Source organism: Amphibalanus amphitrite, unplaced genomic scaffold (assembly GCF_019059575.1).
Source record: "Amphibalanus amphitrite isolate SeventyFive unplaced genomic scaffold, NRLGWU_Aamphi_draft 000941F_arrow, whole genome shotgun sequence".
In the NCBI taxonomy this organism is placed as follows: Eukaryota; Metazoa; Arthropoda; class Thecostraca; order Balanomorpha; family Balanidae; genus Amphibalanus; species Amphibalanus amphitrite.
The window spans coordinates 1-20,348 of NW_024882435.1; the positions used below are offsets into that span (position 1 = coordinate 1).

Sequence of the window (20,348 nt, forward strand, 5' to 3'; positions counted from 1 at the left end):
CTTAACAGAAGGAAAACTTCTGATATTTTAAAACGGTTTTATTTGACGGGACATTTTACAGAGCAAAATTCTAATGGTAAAAAGAAAACTCATCTTGGTGGACTTTTGCACGTTGATGCCTCTTTCCGTATGAAGCCGTATTGGGCAGGGGGCGGGAACTACTTTCCGACTGGGGGGGCACACCATAATAGAGATTAACCTAGGGTACCCCCAAATCTAGTTTTCTCACCGGTTTTAGGCCACTTATTTTTCACCCCTCGGCTTTTTCAACAAAAAAAGAAACATTTGCAAAAAAAGTGTGGTATTCCGTCTCAAAGCTGTGGGGGCACCGCCCCCACGGCCCCAGAGTTAGGGGGGGCAAGCTACCCCCACTGCCCCCCCCCCGGCTCCCGCGCCTATGGTATTGGGTCTGACGAAACTTAGACGCTAACCCATCTAACTAATTCCTCATACCCGACCTTAGTTCACATTTCACTCTGCTATGCCGTAAGCTGTCACATCCGATGCTGACCTTTGTTGACACTTGCCCTCGACCGGTACCTGCTGACGTAGTTTGACAGCTGCTCGCAGCAGGTGGTGTTCGGATCATGGCCTGGTCCGGTCTGTCTGTAACCTGGCAACGATCGACTGTCCTGTCCCACCGATCACCCTGGACAACCTGCATCCACCGGCGACCACCCGAATTCCTGCAAACAAACAACAGCCGTAGGCGGGCGATTACATTCACGTTTAGGCATAAAGGCGCCACATCATCAGTATCCATCACCTTCACGACATAACATTTGCCATTGCAGTCCTAGTTGGGGCAATGGGCAGTGTTGCGCTGAGGTACTAAGGCGAGGCTCTGCGTTCCGCGCACACATTACTTACGGCGGCGACGGCATACGTACGTACGAAAGTTCGAGGTCATTACAGACGCTCGGGCAATATTTGCCGACGTGCAGTTATGCCATGATACAAACGGATGGTGACGATGAGGATTGATCGTCGGCCTGTGCAGGGTCGATGGACAGGTGTGGACGTTGTCGGCGCTACCTGTGTCCGATAATAACTAATCCTGATAAAAATCCTGTCATCACTGGTGTCAGTGTTAGTGAAAACACACCGACTATCATGCCCCTTGCACGTGTCCCTGTCACCGCAGAGACAACGGACTGCAGCAGGCGTACCGGCCGCCGCCGAGCCGATCGGCCGACCCGCTCCGGAGCCAGGTGCGGGTGGAGCAGAACCCGACCATCAGAGTGACACCTAGCGGCGGCGGCGCGAACTCGCAGTACCGTCCCCCACCGCCGGCGGAGAGTCCGCAGCGGGTGCCGGCGGAGCGACTGGTGACCGGAGCTGGGGGCACCACTGCCGGCCGGCCGCAGGTCACACCGAGTAACCCGCCGCAGGCACAGGGCGCCGGACAGAGTATCGTGGGCGCCCGCCAGCCGGAGGTCACCTACTCCCGATCAGCGCCGCGCCGCACCTCGGTAGGCGAACGGCCGCATGCAGCAGTCCTTCAATAGTTGCCTGTGACCTATTTTCGTGTGCATTTTAATAATGAGGCATTACGTCGTTCGTAAAGACATAGCTCCAGCGGCCCTAACGGGGTGCTAAGTTGATTGAAGTTTTAAACCGGGCCATTTGCAGTCGATTCTTTCCACGCGAAGAAGCGCATCCCCGATGGGACGCGATCCTTAGGTAGAGGTAGAGGTAGAGGGTAGGCTTAGGTAGAGGGCTGCCGAGTCTAAGTAATGCAACCTAAGTTTAGTTGTTTGTATTTTATCCAATGCTCATAAGCGTAATAAAACATGTGGTGTGTGCCAAAAATAAGCTCATAATAGGCCGTATAATCGCTGTAATATAGCCATTGTGAGTCCGTCTGCACCCAGCGATGCTCTTTGCATGTTTTCAGGATGTAACCGGCGGTGCTATGAATGCCAGCTTCTCGGTGCTACCTCCTATCACCCCAACAAGCTCCAGCAAACAGCTCAAGAAGCTGGGCGAGCTCCAGGAAATCACGCTCAAGTAAGCTAAACAGTAAATATGTGATCGGTAGACGTCACAACAGAGTTAATGCACAAGTGTGAAACGATAACGCTACAATTTTTATCGGCACACGTTTGGAAAAATTTGGCATGAAGAATAACACCATACGTCACCCACTATTCGTATTCACCACTCGCTATTTCAGTATCCGGGTGGCCGTTTGATGGTTTCAGAAACGAGCTGTACCGTAGCTCTGAGTTGCTTCACGAGAGGCGGGTGCAGCGGATTCTGAACGAACTGCGGACTCTGGACCGGGACCGGGATGGCGTGCTGACACCGAGTCACGTCCGCCACACCCTGCACAAACACCAGGTACGGAGTACGGACCACACCGGGACCGGGACCATACGTAACGACACCGGCCCGGCACCACAGGGGACCATACAGGGACCACAGGGGACCGCACAAGGACCGGGATCGGGAGGCGTGCTGACACCAAGCCACCTCCGGCACACCCTGCACAAACACCAGGTACGGACCACACCGGGACCACAAGGGACCACACCGGAACCGGACCGGATTGGACCGGACCACACAAGACCCATCTTGGACCGGGCCATAATAGACCGGTTAAAACCATTCTGGAGTTAAAAGTCCTGTGCGAGCGATAATACCCGTATTAGAGAGCGACGAATGATAATATGAAGGAACGATAAGCATTCACGCAATAGATTAAAAGAGGTTCCGATGTTCCGATGTCGCTGCCGGCAGCTGACGCTGACTCCGGAGGCGGAGGACAGTCTGGTGACAAAGTTCTCCGAGTCGTCGGAGGCCGTTCGTTACGAGAAGTTGATCCAGTATCTGAGCTCGGTGCGGCTGGAGGCGAGCAGGACGGTGCCGCCTCAGGGACAGTCGCCGCCGAAAGCGCAGGTAGCCGCCTCAGGGGAGAGACTAATCTACATTACCTTATGCACTCATGGGAGGCCAATAGCTATACAAGTGCGCTGACTTGTAATTGGTCTGTCCAAGTGATCGGTAACTGAGGATCATTGGTACGGTAATTGAGGGACATCATTGGCAATTTTCTAGGGAGTGGTCTTGTGTTAATGCAGTAGTATGGGTCATGTAGGTATATACGCGACGATCATTCTTTTGTGATTGAAATTAACTGATAATAATCAAATAATTAAACGTTAAAAAACCTTCCGTTTAGGCGCCGGCTCCGCGGCTCGGCCGTGCGTTTACTGAGCGGGACGATTCCCGGCTGAAGGAGGACCTGGCCGCCTACCTGAAACCTCGACCCCTGGACCTGGACCAGCTCAGCAGGACCTTCTATGACCTGGACCGCGACAGGAATGGCTTCCTGTCCACACAACAGGTGAGGTGTGCTGACCCTCTCACCGGGATATAAAAGTAATAAATGCCTAATGCGCCAAATAAATTATATAATCGCGAACACTTATTAACTTTAAATAAATTAAACGTATATAGGGGCGAACCGTCTGAAGCGCCTCAGGTAGAACACCATATGTTCATTCTTTCCGAATAAGTCGGTTGTTATTCTTACCCTCCATCGGAAGCAGAGACGTTTTAAGCGAAATACTTACGAAGCTAGAATGATGAGAACGATTTTATTCACGTTTTACTTTTATATGGTAAAAGTGGCTAAAACGATAGGCGTTATCACAAGTGTATTCGCGGCCATTGGGGCGACGTAAGAAAAGAAGAAACCAACTGGCCCCAAGAACTTTAAATTATCAGTTAGCATGCACCTTTTCCTTGATGTGTAGAGATTTACCATTATTTGTTACAGAAAATTGCATTTAAAATCTTCCATTTATGCTTTTTTCGTCGTTTGCACAATATGTTCTTTTGCTTAGCTAGAAACACTAATTAGAAATAGTTCCTGCATCATCAAGAACAATAGGGAAGGCTTGAAGTGAATAAAATAATTTAAACGGTTTTGTAATCTATGTGAGAGCACTTCTAAAATTGCCTGTAGAAATATTGAAGGCAAAAGTTCAACTTTTTCACAAGACGGATGTCTATAAACCTATTTAACTTGTGACAAGTAAGCCGGTATTTCGTCGCCTACAGCCCAGCTTTCCCTAGTGACCGATAGAGGCGCTGCTATCGATGTCCGCCCGTACCGCCTAACGAGTGGTCTTATAATGTGTCGCTTCGGTCACTTAGATTTAAGAATTAACAAAACGTCACAAAGGGTTTGAGCACAGTTTTGAGAGACGTTGTGACTATTATAAGAGATAAGATAAGAGGAGAGTTAACCCGCGAGTTATTTATTTATTTATTTATTTATTAAGGCTCGTTACAACATCCACGTAGTGGCAGTTGCTGGGGGGGGGGGGGGGGCGTTAAACGCCCCCACTTTTTTTGCCGGGCCATAGCATAAAAACGGCGCGCCGCAGGCGCGCCAAATTTTGGGTACCTGTAGGGAATTGATTGAAAGTTTATTGTGACAAAGTTTCAAAAAAATCGGTCGGAACATTTTTGAGATATCGAGGTTTTAGTGACGTCATGATTTCTGAGTTTTCGACCAAAAACGGCATATGTTCAAAAAATCATATAAAATCACAGAATAGACATACAGACATGCTGTAAACGCCATTAGACTGCCAATACCATGATCAATCAAATGGCTATCTTCGATTATTGATTATCGTTCCGCATTTTCCATAATCTTGAACTAAATCTTGGCAATTTTTCGTGACTACTTCACGACCATGATACATGAATTTCTTAAATTGAACTTTTTGAGCCAGACACGTAGACATATGATAAAAGGAATGTCACCATCGTGTTCTACGCCCCAAATTTACATATAAAACATGTGTCACAGGCTGCGAATATCAGTTTTGATTTTCGGGGATATGTGCCTACCCGGTTGACCTGACCTTGACCCTGACCTATGCTTGACTGACCCCTACATGGAGCTGACACTATTGTAGGCCTTATAAGATGGATTGTGCACCGTTTTGACAGAGTTTATGGCGAGAGGCGCCCATTGCGATTTGCGAAGTCCTGAAGTCCATGCTACTGAAAGCCCGATTTCAGGTGTTTGACCTGACCTTGACCCGACCTGTGACCTCAAAATTCAACTTTAAAATACTCATCTGAAGCGTCTCGTCGCGCTCTTTCGTTTGCCGCCTCGTGCGTTTCGCTGCGCCTATTGGTTCTCGAGTTATCGGCTGGGGGCGTTTAACGCCACCCCCCCCCCAGCAAACGGTGGGTGGCGAAATACCCCAGCAACTGCCGGGTTAAGAGAGATAAGAGATAAGAGACCTTACTCTTATGTTAGCCAAAAGATATACAAATTTAAAAAGACATAAAAATTCAAAATACAAAATACAGTTTCGGCCCTGCCTCAGTATTTTGTATTTTGTCGTTTTGATTTTTTTTATATCGTTTGGCTAATATGAGAGTAAGGTTAATATCTCATATATAGTAAAAACGTCACAAAACTGGACAGGCGGAACTGAGCTGAGAGTATCCGAGGGTTGGGACTTTCAATTAGAACAATCACTATTATTTATGTATCCCCTATAGGTAGAGACGGGTCTGCACCGCTGCGGGCTGGAGGACATGCCACAGGAGCTGCTGGCCAGGCTGTGTACGGCCACAGACAAACAGGGTAACGGCCTGTGTGACATCGACAAGCTGACGGCGTACCTGGGTAGGGCCTCACCGGGCGCCAGCCGGGCCAGCGGTAGTATTCAGGGTCAGTGGGGACGGAATAGTGGGAAGACATCAGGAATATCAATTGCTTTAAATGCTTCAAATGCTTCAAGTGGTTTAACATAATAATATGTGGATCAGGAAGTGTATAGGAATGCAGTAAATCATTTTGCTTTTGAATGATGTATATTTGTATGTACAGATAAAGAAACGGATGCACTGAAATTCGAGGCATAATTTCAGGTGTTGGAAACAAGTAGGATAAGAAATTCAGATAGTTTGCTTTTGAATGATGTACATATTTGTACCGATAAAAAACGTCCAGAGCCTATTTTAAGGGAATTTGACTGGGGGGGCAACCTGGAAAATTGTCTTTAATAATCCATTAACCCTCGCCCGTATTGGTGTTTCCAGTAGCGAGCGTATAGGGGGGGGGGGGGTCCGTTGGACAATGGACCCTCCCCCTTGCCGTTTCGCCCCTGATCGAGCTAGAGCTTCGCGGAAAAAAACGACCGTGTTGCCCGTGATGAAAGGAAGCCGATTATACCCAATTTTAAGGTCCTAGGTCATCGGTTGACCTTCCAGGTCAGGTCATTGACCCAAAAGTCGGGAAAATCGGGACCTGTTAGAGCGTCGTAAAGAGTGGCTGCTATGGTTTTTCGGGGTGCTGATCACGAATATCATGTTAGTTATGATCATAGATGATGTCTTCATGCATTTAGGCCAGGTCAGGTCAGGTCAGGTCAACCAGTAAGGGTTTTGCCGGGTATTCGTAGTAGGTGGCAACCGCCTCTGACAGCTTCGTAACATGTTACGAAGGCACCAAAACTACTTCGTAAATGGTCAAATGGTTGCTTAATTCGAATTCAGCTCCAAAAACTAGCCTTGAAACATAAAACTCGAAAATGTGAACCGAGGTCATCAAAGGTAAATGATCTGACCTGACCTTCCGGTGATCTTGACACCCACCCTAATGCATGGGAGCAACATCATATCCCATGTTTGAACGTTTGAAACCACGAAAAGACTGCAAACGCGCGGCTAATGCGAGGCGACATACGCCGAATCGCGACCTCGGCCAAACATGGTGCCATGGTGCTAGGCCGCCGGTGCATCTGAAAGAACTGTGGTGCCCCTGACAAGCCTGAAGTTCCAACGACAGGCCCGTGGTGCCCCTGACAGGCCCATGATGCCTTTGCGAGGCCGGTGGTGTCCACGTGAGGCCGGTGGTGCCCCTGGGCCCCGACAGGACTGTGGTGCTCCTGACAAGCCTGGAGTGTCCCCGACAGGCACGTGGTGCCACTAACAGGCCCAAGGTGTCCCAGTCCCTGCGAGGCCGGTGTTGTCCCTGCCAGGCATGTGGTGTCCATACTAGGCCTCTGGTGCCCCTGGTAGGTCCGTGGCGCCCTTGCTAGGCCTATGGTGCCTCTGGCAGGCCTATGGTGTCCCTGGCGGGCCTGTGGTGGTACCCCTGACAGGCCCAAGGTGGTGCCCCTGCGAGGCTGGTGGGGCCCCTGGCAGGTCTGTGGTGCCCCTGGCAGACCTGTGGTGCTCTTGCTAGGTTGATGGTGCTCCCAACAGGCCTGTGGTGCCCCTGACAGGCCGGTGGTGCCCCTGGCAGGCCTGTGGTGTCCCGGCCTGGGCCCCAAGAGGGTGGGGGTCATGACCCATATGACCCACCCTTAGATACACCACTGGTCATTACTTACAGACTGACTCATTTGATATCCATTGCAAAACAAGTCACAGTAGTTCCGTAGTATGTTTGTCACCCTGTTCCTTTATGCCCATTTTTATAGTGGGCAAATCTCGACGACTAGGGGGGCAATTCTGTTGAGTGCGGGGGCATTTGCCCCCCCAGTTAACATGTTAAAATAGGCCCTGGAAACGTCTGAATTGAAACTCGAGACACAATTTCAGGTATCGGGAACAACCACCGTCCGAGACGGCCAAAGGAACCGCCTCCGGTGATCTCCAACTCCGGTTACCGGCCGCCCCAGCCCGCCTACCAGCCGCGGCTGGCCGACCAGGTTTGGAGAAAAAGTGCAAAACCGTCCTTAGATAAAGTGTATGTGGATTGTGCACTTCATGTACACTGGCGGATCCAGGGGGGGGCCACGGGGGCCATGGCCCCCCCCAAAGGCCTAAAGTGGCCTGTTTGGCCCCCCCAAAACGCCAGAAAAATTGCTAAGAAAATATACCTTGATGGAGGTTTTTAGCCACTTGGTGAAGTAAAGCTTTCCACAGCATAATATGGAAGCAATATAGTAGCAGTGAGGGTCAGTCAAAAGTTGCGCGAGCGGAGTCGACCTTAAAAAAAAGACTGTTGTTGGCACGTGTTTATGGCGCGGAAGCTGGTAGTTGGCGGTGTTTCGCGTGGGTGGCATCACTGGCGGATCTGGGGGGAGGGGGGGGGGGCACGGGAGCCTGAGATGCCCCTGACAGGCCCGTGGTGCCCTTGCTAGACCTGTGGTGCCCCTGGACCCTGGCAGGCCTGTGGTACAGTCCACAGCAGAAGTAATGTAGGGTTTCAGTCATTGGTATGTTCTGCTTCTGAAGCTTAGGAACGATTAGCCAGACTACAATGAAACTTTGAATGTAGCTTATATGTATCGTCACCCTTGCAGCTGCAACTTTAGCTATTGACATCTTCTTTTCAATCACTTCGCATTAAACAATCGCCAGTCAAAGCCAACCGTTGAGTTTGGTAAAACCCTACATTACTTTAGCGGTGGGCTGTACCTCTGGCGGGCCTAGGGTGCCCCTGCTAGGCTGCTGATGCCCCTGGGACCTGACAGGACTGTGGTGCCCCTGACAAGCCTAAAGTGCCCCCAACAGGCCCGTGATGCCCCCGACAGGCCCAAGGTGCCCCTGCGTGATGCCGTGATGCCTGCGAGGCCGGTGGTGCCCCCTGCGAGGCCGGTGGGGCCCCTGACAGGCCCATGGTGCCCCTGCTAGACCGGTGGTGCCCCTGGCAGGCCTGTGGTGCCCCTGCTAGGCCGCTGGTGCCCCTGGGCCCTGACAGGACTGTGGTGCCCCTGACAGGCCCAAGGTGCCCCTGTAAGGCCTGTGGTACCCCTGCTAGGCCTCTGGTGTCCCTGACAGGCCCATGGTGCCCCTGCGAGGCCGGCGGCGCCCCTGGCAGGTCTCTGGTGTCCCTGACAGACCTGGGGTGCCCCTGACAAGCCTGTGGGGCCCCTCACAGGCCTGTGGTGCCCCTGGCGGGCTGGTGGTGCCCCTACTAGGGTGGTGCCCCTGACAGGCCTGTGGTGCCCCCGGGCACCAAGGGGGTCATGACCCATGTGGCCCCCCTTTGATCTGCCACTGATGCATAATATATTGATTTGTAAAGGCGTTATGGCTTATGCAATATGCAATTGCAGGCACTTGGTATCCCTCACTTATCCCTCATTGGGGCTCTGGCGGGCTCATGAGGGCCCACGTCTATCTCCGGGAGCCCATATAGACAGGCTCCTTTGGGTCCTTTCAGAGCATAAGAGGTCTCCATGCGAGTCCTATACATACATCTGAGGGCGTACCCTGATGTCTGAGGTACCCAACTGCAGCTCCAATGGTCTCTTCTTACACTGGCGGATCCAGGGAGGGGGCATTTAGGGCCATGCCCCTTTCCCAGAGGCCTAAAGTGGCCCGTTTTTCCCCCCCCAAACGACAATGAAACATAGTTCAATCAGGGCGTGGCCCAGGAGCCGAGTTAGACAGGGCTGTTTTACCACCTCCCGGCCCGCAAAGGGACCCAAGCACTGACTCGAAGCGGGTTAAAGAGACCCTCCCGGCTCCCACCTTCAAAAAAGTTAATGAATTGGCATGAAGTGATGTCGCTAGGTTCAGAAAGGGCGAAAACGAATATCTACCAAATTGTATCGAAAAATATTCACCGGTTTTCAAGAGATTAGACTTTTATTTTTGTTTACTTTTTGGGATATCCGCTGCTGTTCCTAGCGACTTTATTTGAAAGTGCGGCATTTGTTGCGCGCAAAGCAGCCTATACCACCGCATGCTACCAAACGTTTTAGTAAAATATTAAAAAATCATTAGATCTCCGCTGACGTCACACATTCAGAGGGGTATCCAAAAGCATTAGCCCCTCTGAATCAAAATGCTGCAATTTTGAAATTCAATATTTCCGATTTAAGGCATTTCTCGATGTTGTGAGTGCGTGCCGAAACCGGTAATTGTGAGCCAGGGACCCCATTTTGGCTATCTCAGCTCAAATCTAATGTTAAGGTGGGAGGGTCCCTTTAACTGGTCGATAAAAACAATGGTAAGTGTTTACAAAGTAATATAAAGGCATGGGTCGGGTGGGCTACCATTTATATATTTTTCTTTTTAGTTAAAAAAAATTCATAGTGTCAGGGCTGTGACGAAAAATAAGTGGCCTAAATCCGATGAGAAAACAGGATTTGGGGGTACCCTAGGTTTGGCTCCTGCATGAGTTGGCCCCCCCCAAAACGCAAGCCTGGATCCGCCAGTGTTCATGTATGAAGCCTTTTCATATGCAATGTGCAACGCGCATGTCCGAATGATCGTCGCGGCAATCGGTTTGCCTGTCAATAGACTGCGCCGGCCGCCGCCATGTAATGCGGCACAGTCTACCTACAGGCGTTCGGCGGTATTGCGGCACAGCCTACCCACCAGCCTACTGAAGCCGGCGCGCAGTGCTCACTTGTTTCGGCAGTCTTTACGGAACAAAAAAAGAAGAAGCATTCACTCTCCTATTTTACATGTGGAATCATTTTAAGCCACATTAATCCCAGCTTGGATATTTGTTGTGATATTTTAGAACATTAATCAAATTTACTATTTAGTATTTAAATCGTGTCGTAAGGAGCATATTTTAGCCACGGTTTAGGTACGCGACAAAATAACGGGCTTACTGTCTGTCTTACGCACTTTTCCGGAAAGCTAGCGTCTATAATTTTCAGTATTTATTCATTCCGCTCTCACTCATGCTTAGTCCGCTGTTATGGTGTGTGTGTCTCTGTTAGCGATGTTGAGCCGTTCCCAAACTACCCCATTCCACCGACACTGCCGCAGGAGCCGGAAGGCGTTCCGGAGAACTCAGCTCGGCCGGAGAGTGGGGCGATACCGTACGACACCGCCTACCCGCCGTCGCCACCGACCCCCGAGTTTGACCGCGACCAGTGGATGGCGGATTATCAGCACCTGGTCACCACACTGGGCCTCAGCGGCGCAGAGGACGGAGGTGAGCGGCCGGCCGAGCGTAACAGCTGGTCCGCCAATCGGGAAAAACGACACTGGCCGGGTCTGTTGGCCGAAGGGCCCAGTTACGGACCCGTTTGTGGCTCGACAGGGCCCGCCAACTCGAAGGCTCGAATAAATCATTTAAATGAAGCTTATGTAATTGAACACACGCCACGATGGATAACAGTAGTTTTTTTTTACTTCAGAGGACGTAGGATAGCGGATTGTGCCTTACCTATTGTATAACGCCTCTTTCCCCATTGGCTATACGATCGTATCTGAGAGGATAAATTGTTATGAAATAATCGTTATATAAAACCGTTTAACTACCGTCCCTCCGGCAGGGTACCTGGCTCCTGACGAGGTGGGACGGATCACGGAGAGCTACAACACCATCTACAACCTCGGCATCCCCATCGACCTGGTGAACCGCGCGCTGGGGCAGTCCGCTGAGCCCACCTACGGCATGGTCCAGCTCGCCACCTACACGGACGTGCTGATGAACCTGTTCCTCAACTCGGTGTAGCGCTGCATAGGCTTGTGTTACCCACGCTGGATTGGCTTAACTGCGATAAAGGGTTGCTGAGAGATGCATTGAGATGTTGACAGTCGATACAGCATTGACAGGGTATGATTTGTGCCTTGCGATTTGCAGAACACAGTGGATGAATAGGCAACATAATTGTCAGCCAGTTTACATAGGTATACGTACGAGTTTCGATATTTAGTTTTTGCCTGGTCGCAAGTTTGTTAATGTAACGGAAGTTAGCAGGGATTCAGCAGGGGTTCAGCAGGGATTCAGCAGGGATCGACGGCCCCTACGATTTCGCTGAAATTTGGTGGAGAGGTGCAGAATGGTGTCCTCTATCGAAATCCTAGTGCCAAAATGCGGGGAATCCATCAGGGGGGCCACAAATCCCAAAAAACAGTATGCCCTCAGGGCACAATCGACGAACTTTGAAAACCCTACTTCTAGCCGTCAAAACAGCTAAAAATGCACGTCATTCGAAAGAGGACAAAATTTTACATGCAACGGTACCAAATTTAAGGGGCTAGCGCCCCCTGAACCGAACAAAACAGCTTCAAATATATGGGCCCGGGAGTATGCCCTCGGGGCATGAATAAACGTTTTCAACCATTTCAGGCCTATAACATCGACAAAATCCAGCAATATGCACATCATTGGAAAGAGCGTAATTTCCCAAACAAAAAACCCAAGTAACATTTTTCGATGGGGCCCACCTGGGGCCCACAGGACCCAATTGAAATTTGGGGCCCAATGGGGCGGCCCCTACGATTTTCTTCAAAATTTGCACAGACACTCTCCTGGGCCCCCTCTTCAATCTGGCTGAAGAAACCTACCGGGGAATCCAAAGGAAGAGGCCCAAAGAGGGCCCCAAAGAGGCCCTTTCTAAGTATTGCCCCTAATTTCGCGACCAACCCCGGCAATATGCACATCATTGGAAAGAGCGTAATTTCCCAAACAAAAAACCCAAGTAACATTTTTCGATGGGGCCCACCTGGGGCCCACGGGACCCAATTGAAATTGGGGCCCAATGGGGCGGCCCCTACGATTTTCTTCAAAATTGGCACAGACACTCTCCTGGGCCCCCTCTTCAATCTGGCTGAAGAAACCTACCGGGGAATCCAAAGGAAGGGGCCCAAAGAGGGCCCCAAAGAGGCCCTTTCTAAGTATTGCCCCTAATTTCGCGACCAACCCCGGCAATATGCACATCATTGGAAAGAGCGTAATTTCCCAAACAAAAAACCCAAGTAACATTTTTCGATGGGGCCCACCTGGGGCCCACGGGACCCAATTGAAATTTGGGGCCCAATGGGGCGGCCCCTACGATTTTCTTCAAAATTTGCACAGACACTCTCCTGGGCCCCCTCTTCAATCTGGCTGAAGAAACCTACCGGGGAATCCAAAGGAAGGGGCCCAAAGAGGGCCCCAAAGAGGCCCTTTCTAAGTATTGCCCCTAATTTCGCGACCAACCCCGGCAATATGCACATCATTGGAAAGAGCGTAATTTCCCAAACAAAAAACCCAAGTAACATTTTTCGATGGGGCCCACCTGGGGCCCACGGGACCCAATTGAAATTTGGGGCCCAATGGGGCGGCCCCTACGATTTTCTTCAAAATTTGCACAGACACTCTCCTGGGCCCCCTCTTCAATCTGGCTGAAGAAACCTACCGGGGAATCCAAAGGAAGGGGCCCAAAGAGGGCCCCAAAGAGGCCCTTTCTAAGTATTGCCCCTAATTTCGCGACCAACCCCGGCAATATGCACATCATTGGAAAGAGCGTAATTTCCCAAACAAAAAACCCAAGTAACATTTTTCGATGGGGCCCACCTGGGGCCCACGGGACCCAATTGAAATTTGGGGCCCAATGGGGCGGCCCCTACGATTTTCTTCAAAATTGCACAGACACTCTCCTGGGCCCCCTCTTCAATCTGGCTGAAGAAACCTACCGGGGAATCCAAAGGAAGGGGCCCAAAGAGGGCCCCAAAGAGGCCCTTTCTAAGTATTGCCCCTAATTTCGCGACCAACCCCGGCAATATGCACATCATTGGAAAGAGCGTAATTTCCCAAACAAAAAACCCAAGTAACATTTTTCGATGGGGCCCACCTGGGGCCCACGGGACCCAATTGAAATTTGGGGCCCAATGGGGCGGCCCCTACGATTTTCTTCAAAATTGGCACAGACACTCTCCTGGGCCCCCTCTTCAATCTGGCTGAAGAAACCTACCGGGGAATCCAAAGGAAGGGGCCCAAAGAGGGCCCCAAAGAGGCCCTTTCTAAGTATTGCCCCTAATTTCGCGACCAACCCCGGCAATATGCACATCATTGGAAAGAGCGTAATTTCCCAAACAAAAAACCCAAGTAACATTTTTCGATGGGGCCCACCTGGGGCCCACGGGACCCAATTGAAATTTGGGGCCCAATGGGGCGGCCCCTACGATTTTCTTCAAAATTTGCACAGACACTCTCCTGGGCCCCCTCTTCAATCTGGCTGAAGAAACCTACCGGGGAATCCAAAGGAAGGGGCCCAAAGAGGGCCCCAAAGAGGCCCTTTCTAAGTATTGCCCCTAATTTCGCGACCAACCCCGGCAATATGCACATCATTGGAAAGAGCGTAATTTCCCAAACAAAAAACCCAAGTAACATTTTTCGATGGGGCCCACCTGGGGCCCACGGGACCCAATTGAAATTTGGGGCCCAATGGGGCGGCCCCTACGATTTTCTTCAAAATTTGCACAGACACTCTCCTGGGCCCCCTCTTCAATCTGGCTGAAGAAACCTACCGGGGAATCCAAAGGAAGGGGCCCAAAGAGGGCCCCAAAGAGGCCCTTTCTAAGTATTGCCCCTAATTTCGCGACCAACCCCGGCAATATGCACATCATTGGAAAGAGCGTAATTTCCCAAACAAAAAACCCAAGTAACATTTTTCGATGGGGCCCACCTGGGGCCCACGGGACCCAATTGAAATTTGGGGCCCAATGGGGCGGCCCCTACGATTTTCTTCAAAATTGGCACAGACACTCTCCTGGGCCCCCTCTTCAATCTGGCTGAAGAAACCTACCGGGGAATCCAAAGGAACGGGGCCAAAGAGGGCCCCAAAGAGGCCCTTTCTAAGTATTGCCCCTAATTTCGCGACCAACCCCGGCAATATGCACATCATTGGAAAGAGCGTAATTTCCCAAACAAAAAACCCAAGTAACATTTTTCGATGGGGCCCACCTGGGGCCCACGGGACCCAATTGAAATTTGGGGCCCAATGGGGCGGCCCCTACGATTTTCTTCAAAATTTGCACAGACACTCTCCTGGGCCCCCTCTTCAATCTGGCTGAAGAAACCTACCGGGGAATCCAAAGGAAGGGGCCCAAAGAGGGCCCCAAAGAGGCCCTTTCTAAGTATTGCCCCTAATTTCGCGACCAACCCCGGCAATATGCACATCATTGGAAAGAGCGTAATTTCCCAAACAAAAAACCCAAGTAACATTTTTCGATGGGGCCCACCTGGGGCCCACGGGACCCAATTGAAATTTGGGGCCCAATATGTCGGCCCCTACGATTTTCTTCAAAATTGGCACAGACACTCTCCTGGGCCCCCTCTTCAATCTGGCTGAAGAAACCTACCGGGGAATCCAAAGGAAGGGGCCCAAAGAGGGCCCCAAAGAGGCCCTTTCTAAGTATTGCCCCTAATTTCGCGACCAACCCCGGCAATATGCACATCATTGGAAAGAGCGTAATTTCCCAAACAAAAAACCCAAGTAACATTTTTCGATGGGGCCCACCTGGGGCCCACGGGACCCAATTGAAATTTGGGGCCCAATGGGGCGGCCCCTACGATTTTCTTCAAAATTTGCACAGACACTCTCCTGGGCCCCCTCTTCAATCTGGCTGAAGAAACCTACCGGGGAATCCAAAGGAAGGGGCCCAAAGAGGGCCCCAAAGAGGCCCTTTCTAAGTATTGCCCCTAATTTCGCGACCAACCCCGGCAATATGCACATCATTGGAAAGAGCGTAATTTCCCAAACAAAAAACCCAAGTAACATTTTTCGATGGGGCCCACCTGGGGCCCACGGGACCCAATTGAAATTTGGGGCCCAATGGGGCGGCCCCTACGATTTTCTTCAAAATTTGCACAGACACTCTCCTGGGCCCCCTCTTCAATCTGGCTGAAGAAACCTACCGGGGAATCCAAAGGAAGGGGCCCAAAGAGGGCCCCAAAGAGGCCCTTTCTAAGTATTGCCCCTAATTTCGCGACCAACCCCGGCAATATGCACATCATTGGAAAGAGCGTAATTTCCCAAACAAAAAACCCAAGAAACATTTTTCGATGGGGCCCACCTGGGGCCCACGGGACCCAATTGAAATTTGGGGCCCAATGGGGCGGCCCCTACGATTTTCTTCAAAATTTGCACAGACACTCTCCTGGGCCCCCTCTTCAATCTGGCTGAAGAAACCTACCGGGGAATCCAAAGGAAGGGGCCCAAAGAGGGCCCCAAAGAGGCCCTTTCTAAGTATTGCCCCTAATTTCGCGACCAACCCCGGCAATATGCACATCATTGGAAAGAGCGTAATTTCCCAAACAAAAAACCCAAGTAACATTTTTCGATGGGGCCCACCTGGGGCCCACGGGACCCAATTGAAATTTGGGGCCCAATGGGGCGGCCCCTACGATTTTCTTCAAAATTGGCACAGACACTCTCCTGGGCCCCCTCTTCAATCTGGCTGAAGAAACCTACCGGGGAATCCAAAGGAAGGGGCCCAAAGAGGGCCCCAAAGAGGCCCTTTCTAAGTATTGCCCCTAATTTCGCGACCAACCCCGGCAATATGCACATCATTGGAAAGAGCGTAATTTCCCAAACAAAAAACCCAAGTAACATTTTTCGATGGGGCCCACCTGGGGCCCACGGGACCTAATTGAAATTTGGGGCCCAATGGGGCGGCCCCTACGATTTTCTTCAAAATTGGCACAGATACTCTCCTGGGCCCCCTCTTCAATCTGGCTGAAGAAACCTACCGGGGAATCCAAAGGAAGGGGCCCAAAGAGGGCCCCAAAGAGGCCCTTTCTAAGTATTGCCCCTAATTACGCGACCAACCCCGGCAATATGCACATCATTGGAAAGAGCGTAATTTCCCAAACAAAAAACCCAAGTAACATTTTTCGATGGGGCCCACCTGGGGCCCACGGGACCCAATTGAAATTTCCCCTTCCTTCCTTCCTTCCTTCCTTCCTTTCGAAGGGCCCCTTCCTTTGGATTCCCCGGTAGGTTTCTTCAGCCAGATTGAAGAGGGGGCCCAGGAGAGTGTCTGTGCAAATTTTGAAGAAAATCGTAGGGGCCGCCCCATTGGGCCCCAAATTTCAATTGGGTCCCGTGGGCCCCAGGTGGGCCCCATCGAAAAATGTTACTTGGGTTTTTTGTTTGGGAAATTACGCTCTTTCCAATGATGTGCATATTACCGGGGTTGGTCGCGAAATTAGGGGCAATACTTAGAAAGGGCCTCTTTGGGGGCCTCTTTGGGCCCCTTCCTTTGGATTCCCCGGTAGGTTTCTTCAGCCAGATGGAAGAAGGGGCCCAGGAGAGTGTCTGTGCAAATTTTGAAGAAAATCGTAGGGGCCGCCCCATTGGGCCCCAAATTTCAATTGGGTCCCGTGGGCCCCAGGTGGGCCCCATCGAAAAATGTTACTTGGGTTTTTTGTTTGGGAAATTACGCTCTTTCCAATGATGTGCATATTGCCGGGGTTGGTCGCGATATTAGGGGCAATACTTAGAAAGGGCCTCTTTGGGGCCCTCTTTGGGCCCCTTCCTTTGGATTCCCCGGTAGGTTTCTTCAGCCAGATTGAAGAGGGGGCCCAGGAGAGTGTCTGTGCAAATTTTGAAGAAAATCGTAGGGGCCGCCCCATTCGGCCCCAAATTTCAATTGGGTCCCGTGGGCCCCAGGTGGGCCCCATCGAAAAATGTTACTTGGGTTTTTTGTTTGGGAAATTACGCTCTTTCCAATGATGTGCATATTGCCGGGGTTGGTCGCGATATTAGGGGCAATACTTAGAAAGGGCCTCTTTGGGGCCCTCTTTGGGCCCCTTCCTTTGGATTCCCCGGTAGGTTTCTTCAGCCAGATTGAAGAGGGGGCCCAGGAGAGTGTCTGTGCAAATTTTGAAGAAAATCGTAGGGGCCGCCCCATTGGGCCCCAAATTTCAATTGGGTCCCGTGGGCCCCAGGTGGGCCCCATCGAAAAATGTTACTTGGGTTTTTTGTTTGGAAAATTACGCTCTTTCCAATGATGTGCATATTGCCGGGGTTGGTCGCGATATTAGGGGCAATACTTAGAAAGGGCCTCTTTGGGGCCCTCTTTGGGCCCCTTCCTTTGGATTCCCCGGTAGGTTTCTTCAGCCAGATTGAAGAGGGGGCCCAGGAGAGTGTCTGTGCAAATTTTGAAGAAAATCGTAGGGGCCGCCCCATTGGGCCCCAAATTTCAATTGGGTCCCGTGGGCCCCAGGTGGGCCCCATCGAAAAATGTTACTTGGGTTTTTTGTTTGGGAAATTACGCTCTTTCCAATGATGTGCATATTGCCGGGGTTGGTCGCGATATTAGGGGCAATACTTGGAAAGGGCCTCTTTGGGGCCCTCTTTGGGCCCCTTTCTTTGGATTCCCCGGTAGGTTTCTTCAGCCAGATTGAAGAGGGGGCCCAGGAGAGTGTCTGTGCAAATTTTGAAGAAAATCGTAGGGGCCGCCCCATTGGGCCCCAAATTTCAATTGGGTCCCGTGGGCCCCAGGTGGGCCCCATCGAAAAATGTTACTTGGGTTTTTTGTTTGGGAAATTACGCTCTTTCCAATGATGTGCATATTGCCGGGGTTGGTCGCGATATTAGGGGCAATACTTAGAAAGGGCCTCTTTGGGGCCCTCTTTGGGCCCCTTCCTTTGGATTCCCCGGTAGGTTTCTTCAGCCAGATTGAAGAGGGGGCCCAGGAGAGTGTCTGTGCAAATTTTGAAGAAAATCGTAGGGGCCGCCCCATTGGGCCCCAAATTTCAATTGGGTCCCGTGGGCCCCAGGTGGGCCCCATCGAAAAATGTTACTTGGGTTTTTTGTTTGGGAAATTACGCTCTTTCCAATGATGTGCATATTGCCGGGGTTGGTCGCGAAATTAGGGGCAATACTTAGAAAGGGCCTCTTTGGGGCCCTCTTTGGGCCCTTCCTTTGGATTCCCCGGTAGGTTTCTTCAGCCAGATTGAAGAAGGGGCCCAGGAGAATGTCTGTGCAAATTTTGAAGAAAATCGTAGGGGCCGCCCCATTGGGCCCCAAATTTCAATTGGGTCCCGTGGGCCCCAGGTGGGCCCCATCGAAAAATGTTACTTGGGTTTTTTGTTTGGGAAATTACGCTCTTTCCAATGATGTGCATATTGCCGGGGTTGGTCGCGATATTAGGAGCAATACTTAGAAAGGGCCTCTTTGGGGCCCTCTTTGGGCCCCTTCCTTTGGATTCCCCGGTAGGTTTCTTCAGCCAGATTGAAGAGGGGGCCCAGGAGAGTGTCTGTGCAAATTTTGAAGAAAATCGTAGGGGCCGCCCCATTGGGCCCCAAATTTCAATTGGGTCCCGTGGGCCCCAGGTGGGCCCCATCGAAAAATGTTACTTGGGTTTTTTGTTTGGGAAATTACGCTCTTTCCAACGATGTGCATATTGCCGGGGTTGGTCGCGAAATTAGGGGCAATACTTAGAAAGGACCTCTTTGGGGGCCTCTTTGGGCCCCTTCCTTTGGATTCCCCGGTAGGTTTCTTCAGCCAGATTGAAGAGGGGGCCCAGGAGAGTGTCTGTGCAAATTTTGAAGAAAATCGTAGGGGCCGCCCCATTGGGCCCCAAATTTCAATTGGGTCCCGTGGGCCCCAGGTGGGCCCCATCGAAAAATGTTACTTGGGTTTTTTATTGGGAAATTACGCTCTTTCCAATGATGTGCATATTGCCGGGGTTGGTCGCGATATTAGGGGCAATACTTAGAAAGGGCCTCTTTGGGGCCCTCTTTGGGCCCCTTCCTTTGGATTCCCCGGTAGGTTTCTTCAGCCAGATTGAAGAGGGGGCCCAGGAGAGTGTCTGTGCCAATTTTGCAGAAAATCGTAGGGGCCGCCCCATTGGGCCCCAAATTTCAATTGGGTCCCGTGGGCCCCAGGTGGGCCCCATCGAAAAATGTTACTTGGGTTTTTTGTTTGGGAAATTACGCTCTTTCCAATGATGTGCATATTGCCGGGGTTGGTCGCGATATTAGGGAAATACTTAGAAAGGGCCTCTTTGGGGCCCTCTTTGGGCCCCTTCCTTTGGATTCCCCGGTAGGTTTCTTCAGCCAGATTGAAGAGGGGGCCCAGGAGAGTGTCTGTGCAAATTTTGAAGGAAATCGTAGGGGCCGCCCCATTGGGCCCCAAATTTCAATTGGGTCCCGTGGGCCCCAGGTGGGCCCCATCGAAAAATGTTACTTGGGTTTTTTGTTTGGGAAATTACGCTCTTTCCAATGATGTGCATATTGCCGGGGTTGGTCGCGAAATTAGGGGCAATACTTAGAAAGGGCCTCTTTGGGGCCCTATTTGGGCCACTTCCTTTGGATTCCCCGGTAGGTTTCTTCAGCCAGATTGAAGAGGGGGCCCAGGAGAGTGTCTGTGCAAATTTTGAAGAAAATCGTAGGGGCCGCCCCATTGGGCCCCAAATTTCAATTGGGTCCCGTGGGCCCCAGGTGGGCCCCATCGAAAAATGTTACTTGGGTTTTTTGTTTGGGAAATTACGCTCTTTCCAATGATGTGCATATTGCCGGGGTTGGTCGCGAAATTAGGGGCAATACTTAGAAAGGGCCTCTTTGGGGCCCTCTTTGGGCCCCTTCCTTTGGATTCCCCGGTAGGTTTCTTCAGCCAGATTGAAGAGGGGGCCCAGGAGAGTGTCTGTGCAAATTTTGAAGAAAATCGTAGGGG

General features: G+C 51.2%; 1 protein-coding gene across 1 annotated transcript; it reads left to right on the forward strand.

The window, feature by feature from the left end:
* Positions 1–1,144: 1,144 nt before the first annotated feature.
* Positions 1,145–11,605, forward strand: LOC122368353 (the record flags this gene model as incomplete). Its single annotated transcript, XM_043342209.1, has 9 exons — positions 1,145–1,472; positions 1,898–2,010; positions 2,205–2,343; positions 2,743–2,901; positions 3,185–3,349; positions 5,536–5,707; positions 7,585–7,694; positions 10,720–10,888; positions 11,232–11,605. Coding segments are annotated over 9 exons (1,537 nt in total), but the record flags the coding sequence as incomplete, so codon positions are not given.
* Between the last annotated feature and the right edge of the window lie 8,743 nt (positions 11,606–20,348).